At 41.0% G+C, this 22944-nt stretch overlaps 1 protein-coding gene and 1 long non-coding RNA gene across 2 annotated transcripts; both read right to left on the bottom strand.

The window, feature by feature from the left end:
* Nucleotides 1-6684: 6684 nt before the first annotated feature.
* Nucleotides 6685-9294, bottom strand: LOC131469947 (NACHT, LRR and PYD domains-containing protein 12-like). Its single transcript, XM_058645414.1, has 4 exons — nucleotides 9083-9294; nucleotides 8779-8991; nucleotides 7851-8027; nucleotides 6685-7637 (listed from the first exon to the last, which is right to left on the bottom strand). The coding sequence occupies exons 1-4, from the start codon at nucleotides 9292-9294 to the stop codon at nucleotides 7460-7462; spliced, it is 780 nt and encodes a 259-aa protein (XP_058501397.1). The 3' UTR covers nucleotides 6685-7459.
* A 64-nt stretch (nucleotides 9295-9358) lies between these two features.
* LOC131470582 (uncharacterized) lies at nucleotides 9359-18787 on the bottom strand. Its single transcript, XR_009241902.1, has 3 exons — nucleotides 18694-18787; nucleotides 18334-18483; nucleotides 9359-9604 (listed from the first exon to the last, which is right to left on the bottom strand). It is a non-coding gene; the product is annotated as an uncharacterized LOC131470582 (long non-coding RNA).
* Between the last annotated feature and the right edge of the window lie 4157 nt (nucleotides 18788-22944).

Here is a 22944-nt window from a genome sequence, read left to right as displayed (position 1 = left end):
AACTAAACACAATAAACCCAATTTTGAGTGTTTAACTCTAACATTACAGTCAATTATAATTTAATAATTTAAAAATGTAATAATAAATAATAAAATAATATGTTTGCAAATCCAGCTCACTTCATGTCTCACTCCTCTTCTCTCTCTCTCATGCAGGTGCAGACAGGGTAGGGGAAGGATGCATTTACACTTACAACATTTATCATTAAAGATAATTAATTTTTTGTTTTTAAAAGGGGCCTTAGCAGCTGTGCGGCTCACCTGGTAGAGCAACAGTTTTCAACCAAAGTCTTGGTTGGAATCCCGCCAAGACCAATAATCTCTTCCAAGTATGAGGTACTTGCTGATGATGTTTGGGTAGATATGTGTTCATAATTCTGATGGCCCAGGTTCAAATCCCGGGCACCCCTTTTCTGCAGAGAGCACAGTAGATGCGAAAAACCCTCAGTTTTTTTGTAATAATTTATAAACGCATCGAGCCAGGTTTCTGAGTTTCTAATTCCCCCAGCCAGTACACTTGGACAAATGGATGCAGTGTCCCACAACAGTAAGAGACCAGTGTATAGAAAGAAGTCTACTCAACTTGTAACTCATTTTCAGTCTCAGCCTACATCAACCGAGTCATCAAAACTGTGTAGGAAGTGTGGCAAAACCCCAAAATGCCCAGCAAAAGATGTTAAATGTAGAAAATGTCAAAAGAAAGGACACTTTGCGGCTGTGTGCAGATCAGCTCAAAGGTTAGAATCCATTGAGGGAGTTGAGTTGGCATCTTACCTGGGAGCTGTTGATCATCCACAGTCACCTATGTTGGGATTAGGAGCGTGATTGGTTATGAATTTAGAATATTAATAATTAATTAATTATGGAATAATTAATTTCTTATAAAAAGTTGAGTCAAATCCTCACACGTGGCAACAATATGTTGGGCATCAACTATAGTGGCAATAATTTGATTGATAAAAATAAAGTAATAAAATATTTAATTAAATATTTTGGAAAATTAATTAAATGTTAATTAATGCTAGAATGGGGCACCACCCTGTAAACAGGGAAAAGACAATCAATCTATGCCTTTAAAATCAGTCTTAAATAATAACTGTAATTGACTATCATATCAAAGATATCCCAATTTAACAGTATTGAAGGTATGAATCCGAGCACAGACCCTCTCAACCCCCATTTGTCACAGTATTCATGTACAAAAGACATAGAGCATTCCTTCAGGTTAATAAAAGTAACAATTTATTAAATCAAACAATGAAATTAATTAAACAATCATGGTCACTAAAAGTGAACACTAATGTAAAACGACAATCTATTGGTTGAATCAACAAATATCACTTGCTAAGCTACAACAACACAGGCTATATACAACATAAACACCAATATGTGTGTGTGATGTGGTGTGTGTGTGTGTGTGTGTGAGAGAGTGTAACATGAGACAAAGATAAGATAGGGGAGTGAGGCGTTGGCCGAGCAAAGCCACTCCCACTTCCAACACCAAAGTGGAGAAGACATGCGCAGTAGCAGTGACTGTAGACGCACGCTTCCACCAAAGATGGCGCCAGAAACACATTAACATGAGGTCGCAGATCTTGGGTCGAACATGTGATAGCATGGCTGCAGAGACACGTGTTCGACACAAGATGGCGTCTATGAGGAGACTCTCATTCATGAATGAAAGAGAGGGTGAGTGAGTGAGAAAGAGAGAGAGTGAGTGAGTGAGTGAGAAAGAGAGAGAGAGTGAGTGAGTGAGTGAGAAAGAGAGAGAGTGAGTGAGAATCGCGCTTGAATAGCGGCAGACCAAAGGTGTGTTTCAAAGCACAGTGTGTTCAGTGAATGAAACAAAAGGATCGCGTACGTGAGAGTTTATGTCAGTTTAAACCACACAGACTTGACACAGGCAAAGCCAGGCCAGTCTGTGAATGTTAACGTTTATGCCGACATTCTCTCACCACGTGATCTGTCTACGTGCTCACAGCGGGAGAAGACACGTCACTGCAGGGTGAGCGGTGAGCTCTACTTTCAGCGGCACGTTTAAACATACAGGGCGATCAAAGAAAACTATCTCACTGCGTGATCGCATGGCATGAGAAGGGAATTAACAAACGTGTGAACAAATACAAACAGTTAACAATTGTAGAACAAATACGAACGTGTGGGTGCGCAATCCAACACGTTTAACACAAAGGAAAGTTTATAAAACACAGAACCTTAACCTAACTCTGCCCAGAACACTTTGCCTCTTACTGTGAGCTGATAACACGTTTTGCGCTACGTGGGCCTCCGCCTGTCCCTCCCTGGGCTGGGGGGCGTGCGGTTGGCTTCTGGGGGGCGGTGGGGGTATCTGGCCGTGCCTCCCCGGTGGGCGGTCTGAGGGGGGCTCTGCTCCCCCCGGTGGTGGGCTGGCCCTGCCCTTGGGCGCTGGCGGGCTCTGGGTGCGGGGACCCTTGGCCTCTGCGGCCTGCCTGGGTGTGGGGTGGTTCGGCCTCTGTCCGTGGTCTTGTCGCCGTCGGCCTTCTCGGGTCGGCCCTGGGTGGGGGGGGGGGCTTCCATGATTTTATTCATCATAAAAGTACTTAATGTTGTCATTTTTTTCTTGGACAATAATATATAAAATCCCTGAGTTCTGTGACAGCAACATTTTTGATGATTAGCATACAGTATATCAGTGAATGGAAGAAAACAACATCATTCTTGTAACAACACATATAAACTAATATTCACGGTCAATTAAATGAACCATTAAATTGATAATTTTAACCTGTAATGACGTTATTATACTATTCACTTTACTGTATTCCCGCGACCCTCTGGTGGAGGATAAAGTGGTATAAGTGGATAAGTGATGATGACTGACTGACTTTACTGTATTCACTATCGTTGATTTTCACATTCATTTACAAATCCATGGTTTAAAGACCGAAGCTAACGTGACATCGGTATTCATGAAATCCACTTGCGCACGTCAATAGCGTACTCCCATGATGCCTTTCACTGTTTATGGACGCGTCAAGTAAGTCGAGAACGTGGACGGCTTGTTCACAAAGCCCAGAGGCATTATGGGAGTAACACTACTGCACATGCTCTATGGGCCGCACAACCCGGAAATAAACCAGGAAGTCAGAAACTTTTTTGGCATATGTGCTGAGTGAGCAACTCCATAGGAATGAACAGAGCCAAAGGGGCGGAGCTACATCCAGTTCTTATAATACATCCAGTTCTTATAATACATCCTTGCAGCAAACACGTGAGTCTGGAATGGCTAATGTACGTGTGTAGTTCATGGATGTATTATAAGAACTGGATAGAGCTCCACCCCCTCTGCCTCGAAAACAGTTTTGTCATGGTGGCCACTCGTGGTACTGTAACAACAAATACTCATGGGCCCAAAAAGCAATTTCCCCATTGAGCACAATAGTAAAAGAGACGCCTGTAAAAGTGTCCACAGGACACCTGGAGACATGGACACATGCTTCTATAGATCTTTATATTCTATATTTTTAATTCATTGAGATTCATATTTGTAAACCCTTCATGATTTTTCTGGGCTGTTTATGGCCTTCATAAACAGCCCAGAAAAATCTTATTTCCCAGAGTCTGAGTACTGTCAGGGAACCGTACCATATTAAAACTTTATGAGAACTGTGAATAAACGTTTTAAAATGAAAGTTTTTTTCCCCTGATTTTAATCTTCAACAAAGACTAAAATCAAAATAGGTCAACGACACAATGATGAGTTCCCTTAAATGTCAGTTTCACCCAAAGCAAAAGAAATTCACTTGAAAATATTCAACAATATCTATCAAGCAGTGGCTGAAACTTTAAGGAAATCACTACCAGTCAAAAGTTCAGACACACCATCTCATTTAATGGTTTTTCTTTATTTACATTACATTACATTACATTACATGTCATTTAGCAGACACTTTTACCCAAAGTGACTTACAATAAGTGCATTTAAACATTTGGGTACAAATAAGAGCTACAAGTAAGTAAGAGCTTCAAGTAAGCCAAACTATGAAGTGCTTGTCATAAGTGCAATGTATAAGCAATTTTTTTTTTTTTTTTTTGTCGCTGTCGTCTTAGTCAAGGTAGAGTCGGAAGAAATGTGTTTTTAGTCGGCGGCGGAAGATGTGGAGGCTTCCCGCTGTCCGGATGTTGATGGGGAGCTCGTTCCACCATTTGGGAGCTAGGACAGTGAACAGTCTCAAGTTCTGCGAATGCCTCTGCGATCCTCTCAGTGAGGGGGCAGCAAGCCGGTTTGCCGATGCAGAGTGGAGTGGGCGGGCTGGGGTGTAGGTTTTGATCATGTCCTGGATGTAGGCTGGACCGGATCCGTTTGTAGCATGGAATGCAAGCACTAGAGTCTTGAAGCGGATGCGAGCAGCTACAGGAAGCCAGTGAAGGGAGCGGAGGAGCGGTGTAGTGTGGGAGAATTTTGGTAAGTTGAAGACCAGTCGAGCTGCTGCATTCTGGATGAGTTGCAGAGGTCATATGGCACACGCAGGGAGACCAGCCAGGAAGGAGTTGCAGTAGTCCAAGCGTGAGATGACAAGAGCATGGACCAGAACCTGTGCCGCCTTCTGGGTTAGAAGAGGCCGTATCCATCTGATGTTGTGCAACTGATGTATCTGCAAGATAGAGCTATTGCAGCAATGTTGGCAGTGAGGGAGATATTGTCATCATGTGTCACACCCAGGTTCCTTGTGGTACATTGTAGATTCAAAACTCCAAACATGTTTTAGATTTTAGATTCTTTACCCTTTGCTTTGATTTCTGCTCTGCACACTCTTGACATTCTCTCCATGAGCTTCATGAGGTCGTCACCTGAAATGGTTTTCCAACAGTCTTGTCAAAGTAATGATGGACTTTGGTTTCTCTTTACTGAGCTGATTAGTTCTTGCCATAATATAAATTCTAACAGTTGAAATCGGAGGATCTGGTCTTGATGAACTCCTCCGTATAGATGACACTGCAGAGGCAAGGTAGCAGGTGAACAACACCGGGGATAGGCTATCTCCTTGTAGGGAGCCAATAGTTGTTTCAAAGTCTGCTGAGTAGGTTTTGACTCTGACTTTCAGCTTGGTTCCTGCCAGTAGTAGTCTAACCAATCGGAGTTCATCATCGTTGCACCCTGCCTGATCTAGCACTTCCAGGATTTTGGACCTTTTCATGGGGTCAAAGGCTCGGGACATGTCTATACCCATCTTGTAGAAGTCCCAGTGCTTGATCATTACCACAGAAACTAGCATACGTTGGGCCCACACAAAATCTGCACAACTGCATCCCCTCTTGAACCCACTTTGATAGGGCCCTGTGAATTTGTCTATTTTGTCCCCGATGCGATGGAGAGCAATAGTAGACAGAATTTTCCGTATGCTGTCGAGGTGGACAATGGGGCGAAGGTTCGCAGGTGGACCAGGTGTTTTTTTGGGTTTGGGCAGAGCTATCAAAGTGCCTTGACCAATAGCTTTGATTGGATGATGATGTTCAAAGGCATAGTTTATGATGGGGGCAATGATTGGTGATATGACATCACTCCCATACTTATATCGTTCATTACTAATTCCATCTGGCCCCACTGAGGGTCCGTTGTTAAGGGTCTTTATGGCATTTCTCACTTCCGTCTCTGTGATCAGTGCTTCCAGGGGTCTCGGTTCTCCTAGGAATGGTTCTAGCTCTTCCCCGTCTGGGTCGGAGAACTGTTCTTGGAACCATTCCCTGATTGCTTCTGCCTTCCCCTTGTCCGTTGCGATAAACTGGCCTTCTGTGTACACTTAGAGCTGACCTTCTAAATGTAAATCCTTACAGTTTAACACTTAGACTTTGTTCTTGTCATAAAGTCAACCCCCAACAATTGTTCCTTTTTTCTTTTCTTTCTTTTTTGTCGTTGTTTTGCTGTTCCCTTTCCTCAATGTGTTTGACTGCGACTGTTGTGAGTGTGTGTATACATCCACCTTTGTTTGTATTAAACTGTACATGGATGAATCTGTTTAATTCCTGTTGCTCTTAAATTCTATTGTTATTTCAGATGATGAAATGACGGAGTTTGGTGCTGCGGTCAAAGTCAGCCGTCACTTGGCTTCCTGGTCAAATCATCTGCTCCTAAATGTGAGCGCCGATATTCTCTGCTTTACGTTCATTCTACTCAAAAGGTCCAAACCAAGTGGTCCTATTTCCTGTTTTCATAATAAAGTCCCATCAAAAGCGATCACAACGTCCTGAAAATGAAAATGTTAAATGACTATGTCAAAGCAATGACATCATATTATAGTGAGTACATGTGATAATACTGATGTCAAATAAAACATTAGTAAAATGTACTGTATATAGTGCAGCTACAGTCAACCTCTGTGAAGACAGAGCCCACACACGTGCACGGAAGACACCTCGGAAAGAATGAAGTTGTGAATATGTGAATATGTGAAATGTTCACACGTCACAATGTCACAGGTTCAGGACGACAGGACCGAGCTGACCACGTTAAAAGTGACGTCACAGTTGAGAGAAGACGACAGAGGAGAAGAGTCAGAGTCACAGCAGTGAGTCAGTGAAGCAGCAGAGACTTCAGTCCAGTTCAGAGCTGCTTCACATTCATCACTTTACTTTACATTCACTCATTCACTAAACACTAATAGTTTAGATGATGATGTTAGATGATCATAGAGTAACTGTGTATTTTTGAATGTATACAATAGTTGGTGTGAGCGCCCTCTGCCTTCAGACCAGCATCAGTTCTTCTGTAGGATTAGAGTCAGGTGTTTGATTCACCAATAAGACTGAACAGTGGATGAGCAACAGCCACACTCTGCTACCAAGGTGAGGTTGTGGAAGACGTTTTCATGTCACAGGTCAAACACTATGGCGACACTGACAAGAGCAACAAGACACAAGGTCGTTGAGCGACATCAGCAAAGACTTCAGAGCAGACGCAGGTTTCAACGTGTGCCGTTCAACATCTTTGGAAGAAGCACAAAGACACGGGCGACGTTGACCATCGTGGACGCGGTGGACGGCCAAGGACACTTGGTGTGGCAGATGAAAGACACGTCCTGCTTACTTCCCTTTTTAAATGTCCAGCAGTGTCATCAGCTCACAACTGGCAGAAGTAATCTGTCTAGACACGTGTGACCACAAGTGGTCTTCATGGAAGAACTGTGTCCAAAAAGCCAAACCACAGACGTGTGTGTGTGTAGAGCAGACTGCAGTCACACCAAACTCACATCATCAGTGATAAAGTCAAACTACAACATCATCATGTCAGGCGCTCGGCTCGAGTCTGTGATCACATGATCACCAGCAGCTCGTGGCTCGTCTGATTGGCCGACTGTTGTCTCTCTGTGTCTTTGTGTCCAATCATGAAGCCTGTCACTATTCTGCTCTCACAGCTTCACTGAGGAAACACTGGATCTTTGCTCTGACTGTGATTAGAACAACACTGACTCTAACACTCTACTCACCTCACAGTCTCCAGTCTGTAGTCTGGACTCTGCACAAGATCACACAGAGGCTTCACTGCTGAATCCTGCAGACCGTTCAGACTCAGGTCCAGGTCTCTCAGGTGGGAGGAGTTGGACTTCAGAACTGAGACCAGAGAAGAACAGCTGATCTCTGACAATCTGCAGTGTCTCAACCTGAATAAAGAATAAAACATGAGACTTTAGATAACGACTGTGTGTGTGTGTGTGTGTGTGTGTGTGTGTGTGTGTGACAGTGTGTGTGTGTGTGACTGTGTGTGTGTGTCTGTAACTGTGTGTGTGTGTGTGTGAGAGAGAGAATCAAATGAGTTTAATGTTAATAAAATGAAAGTTTAAAAAAACAACAGCAGCTTCAGTCAGTGAACTCACCCCAGAGTCTCCAGTCTACAATGTGGACTCTCCAGTCCAGAACACCGCAGCTTCACTCCTGAATCCTGCAGATCAGGGTTCCAACTCAGGTCCAGGTCTCTCAGGTGGGAGGAGTTGGACTTCAGAACTGAGACCAGAGAAGAACAGCTGATCTCTGACAATCTTGAGCCACTCAACCTGAATAAAGAATAAAAGATGAGAAGTTGCTGCTTGAAACCAGTCAGTGTTTGATCATGTGTTCAGAGCTGAGACTAGGACTTCACGGAGTCTCTGAGAGTTCACAATGATCCAGTCTGTGATTCTAGAAAAACAACACACATGAGAAGACATGTTGACATTTTCATCAACATCTTCTCTTGTTGTGTTTGACATGAAACATCTTTCATGTTCTACATGAACATGGCGTCACAGTGAGGTGTCCATCATGTCCACAGTCTGAGTGTGTGGAACACACCTGGGACCTGGACTCATGTCAAACTCAGACACGTTGGTCCGACCTGGCCCAGAGACACAGACCCGATCAGCACCGACTTCACAGCTGATGGTTATTAACCAGCTAACGTCACTCGACTACTCTGTGTCTTAATGTAACGTCAGCAGACTTCTCTGGATCTGAACACGGACTGGTTCTGATCAGGTCTTTGGGTTTGCTTTGACCCGTGTTGGAGTCTAATCAGGTTTAAGTGAAAGCAAAAAGAGTCAAAGTCACATGAAGAGAAAGTTAACAATGAAACATTAACAGTAAATAAGTGTTTTCATTCAGTTCAAAGCAAGAATCACAAGCAGCTGATAAATCTGCACTTTGAACTTTGATCATTTAAAACATGAGCAGAAAAACAACACAACTGACTCACAACGTGAGAAGAATGAGAAGAATATTTGATAATCATCAATGACTGATGATGTTATTGATCATGTCTGAACTCACCGAGCCTTCCTGCAGTTCCTCACAGCTGGAACCAGTCTCTGTTTTCCCTGGACTGATGTGTTGTACTTGTCCAGGTCCAACTCATCCAGAACCTCCTCAGACATCTGCAGCATGTAGGCCAGAGCTGAGCAGTGGATCTCAGAGAGTCTCTGTTCTCTGTCCTTTGACAGAACTCCCTCCAGAAGCGAGACGCGAATTGGGGCGAGACAATGTCTTTGGGAAAACCATGAACTCCATGAAAATGTGGTTAATCATAAGTTCGGCCGTTTCTTTGGCTGACGGCAGCTTGGGCAGGGTTATGAACCTGGCCATCTTGGAGAACCTGTCCACTACTGTGAGGACCGTGGTGTTACCTGGCGAGACCGGGAGCCCAGTGACGAAGTCCATTGAGATATCCGCCCACGGTCTGGAGGAGATCGGGAGCGGCTGAAGCAGGCCCAAGCGTGCCCTGGAGGATGTCTTGTTCCAGGCGCAGACCGAACAAGCCTCGACGTACTCCCGGACCTCCGGCTCCATGGACGGCCACCAGAACCTCCGGGAGATGGCGAACGTGGTCTGCCGAACTCCCGGATTGCAGGAAAGCAGCGAGGTGTGGGCCCAGTGGATCACCTGTGGGCGCAGCTTGACCGGGACTATCAATCGATTATCGGGGCACCCACTAGGTGGCGGATCCTCACCATTTGCCTGCTTAACCTCCTTTTCTATCTGCCAAGTGACCGCTCCAACCACACAGGTCAGTGGAAGGATGGGTTCTGGTTATTTGGCAATAGGCTCGGGATCATAGAGTCGTGACAGGGCATCAGGTTTGACATTCCGGGACCCCAGCCTGTAAGAAAGGGAAAAGGAAAAACTGTTAAAAACAGCGCCCACCTAGCCTGACGAGAATTAAGTCTTCTAGCTTTACGTATGTATTCGAGGTTCTTGTGGTCAGTCCAGACAATAAACGGGTGTTCCGCTCCCTCTAACCAGTGCCTCCACTCATCCAATGCCACTTTTACCAGCAATAGCTCCCGGTTTTGCAACATCATAATTACACTCCGCCCAGGACAGCTGCTGCGACAGGAAGGCGCAGGGATGCATCTTCCCATCCAGTTCCGACTGCTGGGAAAGGACCGCCCCAATCCCCTCGTTAGAAGCGTCCACCTCAACCACGAACTGTCGACGGGGGTCTGGCTTGGTGAGGATGGGGGCTGAGGTGAAGCGGGTCTTGAGACTCTGGAAGGCAGCCTCTGCCTCCAGGGGCCAATGAAACTGCACATTCGTGGAGGTGAGTATTTTTCCCAGAGTAACTATTATTTTCCTCTGAAAGAGTAATAGAAAATCATTTTGGTGCACAATTTTACCAGAAGCCAATAGAGTGGGATTGAAGTAACAGAGTAAATTCTATTGGAGTAAAACAAACCACGCCCACCAATTTGCTGAGTTGAGTTTCGTTTCAGCCGCCATGACACTTGCGCTCAATCACGGTCGTCACGGACTTTAGAGGAGCTGAACATACTACGTTCTTGGAGGTCGAATCGATAGAATGCGAGGTAAGTTCATTATTTTTAGCTTTATTTAATGTGATGGATGAAAATTCAACTCAGTGCATTATCGGGGTTTAATATCATATTGAATGTCATATTAAATGTCATATTGTCGCTTGGGCTAACACCACTTTTATCTATCAACGGATATATGGTTAAAGTATAAGACAGTGTAGGTTTCGTGAGCAATTGTGTTAGCAAGAGAGCAGCCGGTGCAACACGTGTATTTGACTCTGAACAGAATGCCTAAATTGGCGCTGGCCGACGGCCATCAATTGATACTGTTGACTGTACAACCAGCGTGTCTTACTTTGAACAAATAACAGCCTTTAATAGATGGATGAATCGTGTATTAACGGGAGAGTGGCGGTTTTGTGAGCAATTGTGTTAGCAAGAGAGCAGCCAGTGCAACAGTAGCACGTGTGTTTGACTCTGAGCAGAAAGCCTTAATTGGCACCGACCAACGTTTGTCACTTCCGAAGCAGTTTGTGTGGACAACTAAAGTGTTTGACTCGGTTTAGCGGTAAGGCGATGGTCTATCAGCGCGGGTTTCGTGAGCTCCTGTGTTAGTGAGAGTGTAACACATGTATTTGACTCTGAACAGAATGCCTTAATTTGCGCGGATTTTTTTTTTGCTGTATCTTAAATGGAAAGCCTTGTTAATTTTTTACAGTAATTTTATAACAGTATTATGAATAAAGTAACCTCATTAGAGGCACAACACCACATTGATGTTATCTGTTTTATTATTTGCATATTCTGGCATAGTAGTTTGTAGTTACTGTGGGATTGTGCATCTAATTACGTAGTTGACATTACATTCTCTCAACTTGTCACTGGTGAAATTAGCAAATGGCTGTGTATATGTTTGGTTATATAATTGACATTAACTTTCTTCCCTTGTCATCAAGGATGCAGGCTGTAAGAGTGAAGTACAGAGAACGCCAAAAGTACATTTGTTATGAGGGGCAACTGACTTTCAGATGCTTTTTGGAATGTGGTGAGTGAAACATGTCATTATCCACAGACCTGAGATATTATTATCATGAGCTTCATATGTTTGTAGGTTTTTTAGAAGGATAATTTCAAATTTACATGGTTGCAATAAAAGTTGTGACAAACAAGACAGCATGACTGATGTTCTACATACAATGGAGATTATAGATAATGTTTGCTTCTAACTTCTGTCCAGTTGGGTTTTCAAATAGAAAGAAAGCTGGATATGTCATCTAAAACTCACCAACTACATAAAACTTACAGTTCAAGTTAAAAAATGTATTAACTTAATTTAAAAAAGAAGGGGGAGTCTAGTTGTGATGTAATTCTATAATATTTTTACTGACATGATAATTTAATAAATTTGTATTCAACTATGTGCTAGAGATGGGTACAGGTGCTAATAAGATCAAAGCTTGAATCTGGTACAGTGCATCAAATGGTGACATTTATGTTTTAAGTACACATTGTCCCTTATTAAATGAATTAATAAATTGATAAGTGGAATTTACCTGTAAGGGTGCACGGAGTCAGTTTTGAGATTACATCAACCATTCAAGAGAATGATTTACTCTTGATATGTTTGTTCTCTACTAAACTCAGTAAATCCATCAATAAGGTTGTGCAATCTTGACGTTGTCATTACAGTTGCCAAGAAATTTGACATTCCAACCCTGGACCTCAAAGTTTATGATGACTCCAAAACGGAAATTGATGAGGAAGCGTTTGAGTTTTTTTGTAAAGAGTCAAGACCTTGGAGTGCTGGAGATATGTATGCCTGTAAACCCAAGTCTTGATGGTGAGCCTTATATATATTCATACATTTCTGCCTTTCTAAACATTTCTGAATTAAAGCTGGACATTATATTGTACAATTGGTATCATGTTAGAATTTGAAGCAGTAAATCTAAACGTCATCTTTTCTGTGCTAACCTGTCCTTTCCAATCCCAAACCTGAATTACAGCACTTTGTGTAATTGTTTGTGTTAATGACAGCTGTCAAATCTGAATGTTTGCTAGATTCATGGAGCTCCTCTGCAAGTTGTTCACTTGAAAGCATCAGTGGAGACAAGGAGGGGGACTCTGATAGCACCATCATATTGCAGCCTAGTCTTACTACAAGGCGTGCAAATGAGGATGCTTCTCTAGCTAAAGTAAGCTCGGCAGATTTTCTTCCATATTTTAAGAACGTTTTAAACAGTTATTTCAAAATTTAAGATTGACAAGTAGTCAAAAAAAATCCTGAAAAAAAAAATTCAACCTGAGCATCATCACACTATTTGTTTCTTGATTACATAACATTTTTTAAAATCTGACTTATTTAGAAAATTGAAAACATTCTGAGTAACAAACCGGGAGGAGAGAGGATCCTTAATGAATATGCCCGGACAAAAAGCCTAACCGATTCCAGACGACGTGATATGGTCAAGATATTGGTTGCACATATGACAAGTGAACATGGGTATGTTAACACACCTAAACATTTGATTTGACTCAGTAGTACAACATCCCTCCTTTTAACATGTGTCAGTTGCATCTAATTCTAAAATTTTATCTCATGAAGTGACGATGTATCTGTGTGTCTGTCTGGGACGAGTCCGTCAAGGCGAGTAAAAGAGGAGTATGCAAGGGGCATTACTGCCTTGTTTCCATACTTGGCTGATCCTAGGAGCAAGTTTGGCTATGTAAGTCAATCAAGACGTCGTAAGTCTAACCCATTTCTCCTTCATCTCTCTGTTTTCTGAGACTCTGAACGTATTAGGTTGCTTAGTCCAATTTAAGATTTGTTTTTGAATGCCCATCTTCACTTTCACAAAAAAGCCAAATATTAGTCAACCTCTTTATCCGTGGTATGTTACAAAGGAAAAGTATGAACATATATTTAACCAAAACTGAATGTATTTTTACTTTAGGAGCATTTTTACAATGCACAAGATGGGAGTGGGTATCTAGCATGGAGACTGAAATGTGTCCAAAAGGAAGCATCAGAGGGACAAAAGAGGACCGGCAGACAGTCCCCCACACAAAGAAGTATGTTTATTTTAATTGTACGCTGACTGAAAGTCTAGTTCATGACATGATTGGAGAATGATTATATGAGGGGTTTGTTGGTGTGCAAGAAATCATTCAAATCACTTAAATTTGGGTCAGATTTTGTCAGTAATCTGTAAAATGTCTACAATGATACAGGTGGTCCAGAAGGTGATCGAGAACCCTTTGTGGAGGAAAACTGGCTTAACACAGACACCCTGTGTTCAGAGGCTACTGCACTGATGAAGCATACAGTAGATGAAGCAGTTGTCAAGGAGAAGATGAAGCAGACCTTCACCTATCGCCAAAAGATGGTTCATGACCCAGTGAAGTCGTCTGACATATTCACAGCGTTTCAAGGATTTCTAGACATTGCAGGATTGGTATGTGGTTTTCAACTCCCTCACTTTGAAACTGTGAATATCCTTCATAACAATAGTATTAGAAATATTCACTGCTCTGTCTTTACTTATTCCATCTTGTCTGCAGATTGAGCAAGATTTCAGTCTGATGTTTGGTGATGCCGTCTCTGCAAGGTTCCTGGAGAAGTGGCCCACAGTCTACAAAAGCAAAGTCCTTCAACAAAGCCGTGGCCTCACGCAGACAGCTGAACTTCAAGACCTGGTACAAAATGCTGAATCGACTGAAGAAGTAGAAAATGGTAAGCTGGAAAGTACTATAATAGAAGTGGTGATTGTTTTTGCTAGAGAAATGGAATCACTGTTGTTAGTAAAAACACCTTCCTGAATTTTCTTTTTTTCAGGATGGGACAGTGAAATATCAGCTATTTTGGTCCTTGTCCACCTTCTGCCACCATCACCTCATGGTCGCAAGAGACCAGGAAAGCTCTCTGCCAGAGAAGCCAGTGACCATCTTGTGAAGTTCATTAAGGTGAGGTTATAGTTTAATGCAATTTGGAAGATTTGCGCCCATGATAAAATATATTTTCTCAAGCTGTTAGTGAACTGCTACTCCTCTTAATAAACTAAATGAAGTTCTCATGTCACAGACCGGGACCAGCATCCAAGGGCATCTAGACAGCATCACAGAAAGCCGTCAACCGTATCTACTGGCTGTGGGAACCCAGAAAAACGTGATTCGCAAGTACTTTATCATCATTGACAAACATGCCATACCATGCAAGTCACTGGACTCTCTCGCCTGTTTTGATGAGCTTTTCAAAGCTCATTTTGTCTTTGGTACGTCATACAACCACGATCTGGCAAATGTGTACAACCTTTTGCAAACCACCATCTATGAAATAGATGTTGCTACCACTAAAGTGAGTCCCAGGGTTGCTGAAGTGAGGGCTCGGATGCTGCACTGAGTTGAGATGAGATGTTGTGTTTTCTCTGCAGATGCCACCAGGTGGATGTTAATTCCCTCATAAAGCACTTTAAGTTGGTTCATGGTCTTTGCTCAGGAAAGACTCTTCGTCTTAAGTGTGGTCAAGCTGGTTGTTTACAGGTTTATGGAACATTCTCTGGTTTTCGAAAGCACCTTAATACAGCACATAACGATCCTTGTTCTGATCCTGGTTCTGACCCTGGCGAAGGCCCCTCTACAACTGAAGATGTAATATCAAGTAATTTAGAAGATTTGCCATCAGCAATTCCCCCTTCTTACCCCCTTCTTGTCAGTAAGAATCTTGTAGACAGCTGTGCTACAACAGTAGCTGAACTTAAAGAGGCAGGTGTAGCTGAAACGGTCATTAACTCTTTGGTGACTTCAATGGAAGAGATTGTTGATGATGTCTACAATCAAGCAAAAGAATCTGTGAAGAAGTGTCTGTCATTACAAGAGCCAAACAAAAGTGAAGTTGAGTGTAAAATTGATGAGTGTTTTGAAAAAATGGAAAATCCTTTTTGTGTGTTGAACTCCGAAAGTAAGAGAACTAAGTATTTCAAAATGAAGTGGGGAAGTGTGGACCCAGTTGAATATGTTCTTGGTACAAGATTTGATACCCTGCGCAATCGGACTAGTGGAGGCTATGATCAAGTGGTGGTTACTAATAAATTTATGTACATTCCAATTTTGAAAACACTACAGTTCATTTACAGTCAAAGAGGACTTTCAAACAGAATTTGATGAAGATTCACCTAAGATAGTTTTGCGAACTCGAGCACTTCATGAGGAACACTGCCAACAAATGGAGACAAATCCCAGGCTTCCCTATGTGATGGGTGTTAAACGGTCTTGCATTCTGAATTCCTTGCAGTATTTCAATACTTGTGATAATTTCTCTGTTGATATTATGCACGATATCTTGGAAGGGGTGGCACAATATGAAATGAAGCTGCTTTTACATCACTTGATAGACAACTACACAACACTGGAGGAAATACACACAAGAATAAAGAATTTATAACTATGGCTATGTTGAGCAAGCCAACAAACCACCTGAAAGTGAAGTTGGAACAGGACAGAAATGACTTGGGGTTGAATGCCATTCAATCCTGGAGTTTACTTCGCAATCTACCACTAATTTTTGGAGATTTAATCTGTCCAACTGACCAGCACTGGTATTTGTTTTTGCTTTTACTCCAAATTGCAAACATCGTATTTTCCCCAATTTTATCAAAAGGTATTACAATTTTTTTGAAACACTTGATCGCAGAACACCACAGGTTATTCAAACATTTGTATCCAAACAAGAGGCTGATACCAAAGCATCATTTCATGGTGCATTACCCTATGTGTATTTTGAAAATCGGACCTCTTTTGCATACCTGGTGTATGCGCTATGAAGCGAAACATAATTTCTTTAAAAAACGAGTTAACAGCTTCAAAAATATAACTGAAACATTGGCAAGGAAACACCAAACACAAATGGCATACAAGTGGCAGACATTTGACCCCAGCAGAGTGACAACAGGCCCTGGTAAAATGTTGTCTTTACAAGTGATGGAATGGGGCTATGAGATGGCAGGGATGCTTCAGTTACCTGTTGACACCAAGGTATTAAATGTGAGATGGGCCAAACACAATGGAACTGTGTATCGTCCAGGTTTAGTTGTTTGTGTGAGAGTTCATTGTGAGATGCCAGTTTTTCAGCGAATCCACCATGTTGTTGTCAAAGATGAGAAATTGCTTTTGGTAACTATTTCCTTACAAACAATATGTCTCGATGAGCATTTTAATGCTTTTAAAGTTGTGTGCACAAAAGTTGGACCTCATGTAGTTGATGTCAAAGAGCTTTTTTGTCATAAAGCGCTTGACATACAGACATCATATGGTAGTGATAATTCAAATCTGTTCATTGTTCCATAGCATTTTCTGTGAAATGTAAAGGTGCATAATAACAATGAGCTTCCCTCTCTTAGCATCACATTGAGGGAATATGGCTGTTGTGTCAATAGGGTCCATTGGCTTTTTTCTGTCTTCTTTTACATGTTTTATGTAGTTTCATTGTATTTTATTTGAATATATGGATTCCACTTGTTGTTGAACAGGCCACAATTTTGATTTCTGATGGTATGACGTGGTGCTTCTCAAACAAATCTGCTGGAATAGACTGGTAACATGATGGATGTGTTTTTTAAATATCTTGCAATGTTTTTATCTGTTGCATTAGTTAGTGTAATGCAAACATGTTTTGATTTTGTGATTATTAAATGTGCTAAGGTGCTTTGCTTAATTGTTTCTGATTTATTGTGTTCAGAGAAACTTCACAAATGTAACTCCAGACAAGTGATATGCATTTCTGAATGGAGTAACATACAATTTTGTATTGAGAAAAAAAGGGTTAGATAATATTAAACTATATAGTGTTGAATATAATCATATTTGAGTGAAATAGAATTCTATTTTGAGTGACATTATTCTAATAAGAGTATCATACTATTGTATATGGAGCAGAATACAATCTGGTGAAGAGCAGAATATGAATCGGTATGGAGTAGAATATAATTCTTTCTGTAGTGAATTCTAATTCTATTTGAGTGAAATATTATTCAGTATAGAGTCAAATACATCACCACATTGAGGAAAGTTATTTTAATTTTATACAACATGGAGTAAATTATCATCATGTAGAGTAAACTATGGACACTAAATAGAGTAAAAACTACTCTGTAAAATTCACTCTTTGGGAAGAGTAATTTTTACTCTATTTAGACTGGGATCAAATGTTATCTTTTTTAGAGTAAAATTTTCTTCAATTTGAATAAAATTTACACTGACAAATTTCCTGTGTAGTTTTATGTTATGGCTATATAGCTCACTAAATGAAAAGCTAAGTGAATATAGACAGTAACTGATAAAGCTTAACCTGTTAAACAGCTCACTCTTATGTTCATCTTGTCCTCACAGTGACCTCTGACCCTGATGTGAGGAGGAGGACAAGGCCAGTCAGTGTGAATCTGTTCACACTGACAGAAAAAGAAAATGAGTAAAGAAAAACAAGACGAGTGCCACAGTCACAACTTTACTGTTAAAGGTTTGTTACCCTTTTCTACAGTGGACTGAGTTAACTGTTGCTATTGTTGACCAGTTAAGCCTAGATTATCTCAGCCTAGATTATGGTTTTTGAGTAATAATAATACAACCATGTTATTGTTATGTTTTGTGTTCTAATGTCGACATTGATTTGTTTGTAATTGTTCTTATTGTGTAAAAAAAACTGCATTGAGTGTAAAAATGTTTAATTGAAAAATAAAAACTAAGGATGGATTTGTACCATAATGTGTAATTTTCTTTTTTACAAATGATATTATAAAACTGGTATCAAAAAAAGTATAGATCAGGAGCCGGTATCGAAATGAAGGTATCGATATCAAACATTTTTGGTTGATACCCAGCCCTACTCTCTGACTCGTCAATGGTTTGACTCATTGATCAGTTTCTTCAGATTCTGAATCAGTTCCTCACACACACATTTATCTCACGTGTGTGTGTGTGTGTGTGTGTGTGTGTGTTTCTGTCTTTGTGAGGACACTCAGGTTTGGTTATGAACCTACACTTTTATGAATCTGACTCCTTCACTGGACAAACTGTCTCTTACTTTGTCTCTGAGGCTCCAGGTTCATGACTGAAGACTGGAGGGTGTCCCATAGACCAGTCACTCTTCACAGACAGACCGCTGGGTCCTGGAGACTCTGCTCTGTCCTCGTCTTCCTCCACACAATCACTCATCTGCTGGACTTCAGTCTTTCTGAGACACACAGACACAGTAGCTTTTAATAAGATCAGAGAAAAGCCTGGCAGAACATTACAGACAGACTGAATGTAGAAACCGTCCCAATACAAACATTTACAGAGCAGAGAGTAAAATAAACATTATTTATAAAAAGCACTTTTTCTCTTTGTTGTTGTCATTAGTTATCCTCACTTACTTATCACTGCATCATATTGAAAGAGTTACCTCTCAGTTAGATTGAAAATCTCCTTCCTGTTTCCTGGAGGACGTCTGATGTGGATCTGTGTTCAGTCCAGTGACCAATCACACGAGAGAAAACTGTAACACAACAGCAGTTTTCTGTTAGAGAAGGTGTTTTATTAAATCTGCACTTCATGTTACTTGTATGGAGCTCAATCCTCTGTGGCCACACTGAAGGTGATCGAGTGACATTTGTGTGCTATAGCAGCCTATGGCCAGTAGATGGTGCTAGGCTACTCTGTATGTTATTGAAGGGCTGTTGTCTGCATTAAAGTCAGCTGAATGGAAGATAAAGTTTCATGTGTTCATATCCAGAGATATCACAAACACATGAGCCTCTGACTTTATCAGCAAATCCTGCCTTTATTTAGATTTTCCATGTGTCCATTTGAAGATTAGAAAATGTCACACAGTAAAAGTACTTCATGCTACTAGTGAAATAAATACTTATAGTACTTAAAACCTACTAAATTATGTCATTGTTTTTTCAATTAAATAAAATACATTTAACTAATGTGTCTCATTTGACATAATTATTTCATTTTAATCAAAATGACAATTTAGAATCGTTTACATTATTTAATCCAATTGATTTAACATGTTCGCATTTGACGGGACTTTATTTTAGCAAACTGTAACATTAGCACGTTCCCGAGACGTCACATGACCGCGCTTTGCTGTGCTCGTACACACCTGTGACGTCACTCTGGGAAATAAGATTGTTCTGGGCTTTTTATGGCCTTTAGGAAGGTTTTACAAATGTGAAACTCCATGAATTAAAAATATAGAATATAAAGATCTATACATGTCTGTGTCCGTGTCTCCAGGTGACCTGTGAACAGTGTTATAGGCGTCTCTTTTACTATTGTGCTCAATGGGAAAACTGCTTTTTGGGCCGCATGAGTATTTGTTGTTGCAGTACCACAAGTGGCCACCATGACAAAACTGTCTTCAAGGCAGAGGGGGCGGAGCTCTGTCCATGGCTGGAGCTTCCTCAGTGAGACAACTCTGTGTTAGAAGTGTAGATGTTGGCTGAAGGCTTCATGTTCATGAACCACTGAGGTGAAAACTGTCGCTCATTGCGCTCGTGGGCGACATCTGCTGGCACACTGCTGCTCGTGCAGCCTTGGAAAAGTGTATAAAGTGATACTTGAGTAAAAGGAGAAAAGGACTTTGGTAGAAGTGAGTTATAGAAGTTATAAAAGTTTATGACATTTACTGTACTTCACGTAAAGGAGAGAATATCATATTTAGACATGAAGCTTTACTGAATTGAATTGAATTGAATTGAATTGAATTGAATAATAAAAATATAGAATAAAAATAAAAATAAGATAAAATAAAAATACAATACAATAGTAAGACAATTACCAAAAGATCAAAAGTAAAAAAGATAAAATTACACTCTAATATAGAGTATTATCAGGGAAAGTGAGTGGACATTTACGAGGAGTTAAATATCCGAACAGCAGTGGGGATGAATGAGCGCAGTATGTGTCAGTCAGGGATATTTTGGAGCGTTTATAATTCATGTCGGTCTTAAATGATGTTGTTTGAGATGATTAAATTAAATGAGAGTTTGGTCTTTCAGGTCCAAACAGGAGGAGAAAATGAGGTTCAGAGGACAGCTGTCTGTCTGTCTGTCTGTCTGTCTGTCAGCCACTCACTGCAGTTTTTTTTTTTTATTAAAAAAGAAAAGAATAGTCGTGTTTTACAACTGTTGTGCAGTCTTGAATGTTAGATCATGTGCTGTCGCCTGGTGACGATGATAAGTACACGACAATTACTTTGACATTTGACAATTTAACGTGATTTTAGCAGCAAACTTCATTCTCCTCAAACAGTCCACACATGCAGTCACATGTCCACTTTTCTAATGAATGTCCCATTGAAAGTGAACATATACATGAAAACATCATTATGTTCAATGAAACATTAGTCAAATGTGTTGTAGCTGTATATCAATCATCTTGTTTTTATATCATCTGTCTTGAACAAGAAGCATTAAGTCTAAATCAAAAGTGAAATCATAAACTACTCATAATTATTTTCAAAATAATAAAATAAGACAATTATTCCTCTCATGTGTTTGCAGTGTTACAGCAGCCAACAAGAAAAATAGAGCATTAATAAATATATGCAAAGAAATGTTCGACATGAACGACTACAGCTCCACGATATACATTATTCTATTTGTTTGATTTGACATTTACATGATAACACATCATTGTTTTCATGTTTGTCTTTTCTCCTTCATTCACTAAATGAACCATGTCTTAATGACAGATTTCGCTTGTTTTAGTAAGTGTGTCACAGGATTATTTTAATCGAAATGATATGATCCCACTTATCCTGTTTAAAATGAGAAAATAATAAAATAATACATATGCATTTATTAACTGTATTGTCCACTGACTTTGAGAGATAAGGAATGAATGATGCACTGCAACACGGACCATGAAATAATGAATTAAATGTGTTATATGTGTCTTTACATAAAATGAATTGCTATTTTAATTAATCACACATTTAATTCATTATTTCATGGTGTATTTATTTATTTATTTATTTATTTAATTTTGGCACTTTCTGTCGTCCATAACTGGATACTATTGGAAACGTAACTGAACTGTGCAGTCAAGTTTTTGTTTGGCTTCCCTATGGTGGCCTAGAAGTGCAAACCACTATTACAAAACTTGAAACAAATTTACATTTTACGAAACAATAAGAACTGGATAAAGCTCCGCCCCTTTGGCTGCGTTCATTCCTATGGAGTTGCTCACACAGCGACACCTCTCTGTTAGGGCCACGTCTCTGTTGAGGACACGTCTTTGTTGAGGACACCTCTCTGTTGAGGACACCTCTCTGTCGAGGACACCTCTCTGTTGAGGACACGTCTCTGTTGAGGACACCTCTCTGTTAAGGACACCTCTATGTCGAGGACACGTCTTTGTTGAGGACACCTCTCTGTTGAGGACACCTCTCTGTCGAGGACATGTCTCTGTTGAGCACACGTCTTTGTTGAGGACACCTCTCTGTTGAGGACACCTCTCTGTTGAGGACACCTCTCTCTTGAGGACACGTCTTTGTCGAGGACACCTCTCTGTTGAGGACACGTCTCTGTCAAGGACACTTCTTTGACGTTCTCATGACGTCATTGTCATCATGTCTTCTCAGTTTTCGGTGACGTGTTTTCAGACCTGTGATCTGTGGTCAGACCCTGGTTCTGTTCTGGGTTCTGGGTTCTGGGTTCTGGGTTATGGTTCCTGGTTCCTGGTTCCTGGTTCTGGTTCTGGTTTTGGTTCTGGCTTTTGGTTCTGGCTTTTGGTTCTGGGTTCTAGGTTCTGGGTTCTGGTTCTGGTTCTGGTTCTGGGTTCTGGGTTCTGGTTCTGGGTTCTGGGTGGTCGTCCACAGATGTGACGACGTGTTTCCCAAATAAATTCCTGACAGGTCAGGGTTTGATTTTGTGCGTTTGCAACAATAAAAATACACAAACCCCTCAAACATTAAAGGGCAGTGAGTCAGTGATGCTGCCTTACAAGGACAGCTCCACAGATGCTGCGTTGTTTGTGAAGGCGAACATGATGCTTTATATTCTGTGTTTTCCTGTTTACAGGTCAAAGTCGGATTATAACAACTTTACAAGTGCACACAGCTGCCTGATGCTTACATTACAGATCCACAGCGTCAGGAGAATAAACTCAGAAGTCGCTCTTTTCTCTGTTTTTCTCTCTCTCTCGGACAACGGTGATTCATTAACAAAACTAAACTAACATGAGCAGCAGCAGCAGAGAGCATGCTGGGAAAGTCCTTAAGAGGACACATTTATGTTTAAGGGACACTTTTGTTTGTAGTTTGTAAACCACTCACTCTCCCACACCAAAGTCCAGAGAGAAAACCACACACACACAGGAGTTGTTGATCCACTGCTGCCTCCATCACTGAGTGACACACAGTGACCACACGAGGCAGCAGTGGACCCGCAGCTCAATCACTGATGTTCTAACAAACATTTTCAAAAGTCTCGCATTGACACAACACACAGACAACTGTATTCAAACGTGATTTCGTCATATGCACTGACGTGTTGGGAGCGTGAGTTGTAAGTTGTGCTAACTTTAGAAGTTTCATCATCACAAAGGACCAGCGACATGTTTTGTTTTCCCTCCTCTTTAGATGCCTGACACCGAACACGCCTGGATTCAGACATATATATCATATATTGTCCTAGTGGTG

The sequence above is a fragment of the Solea solea genome, chromosome 12 (assembly GCF_958295425.1).
Source record: "Solea solea chromosome 12, fSolSol10.1, whole genome shotgun sequence".
Classification (NCBI taxonomy): domain Eukaryota; kingdom Metazoa; phylum Chordata; class Actinopteri; order Pleuronectiformes; family Soleidae; genus Solea; species Solea solea.
The sequence above is the reverse complement of the archived record's forward strand: the minus strand, read 5'-3'. Positions and strand labels throughout refer to the sequence as shown.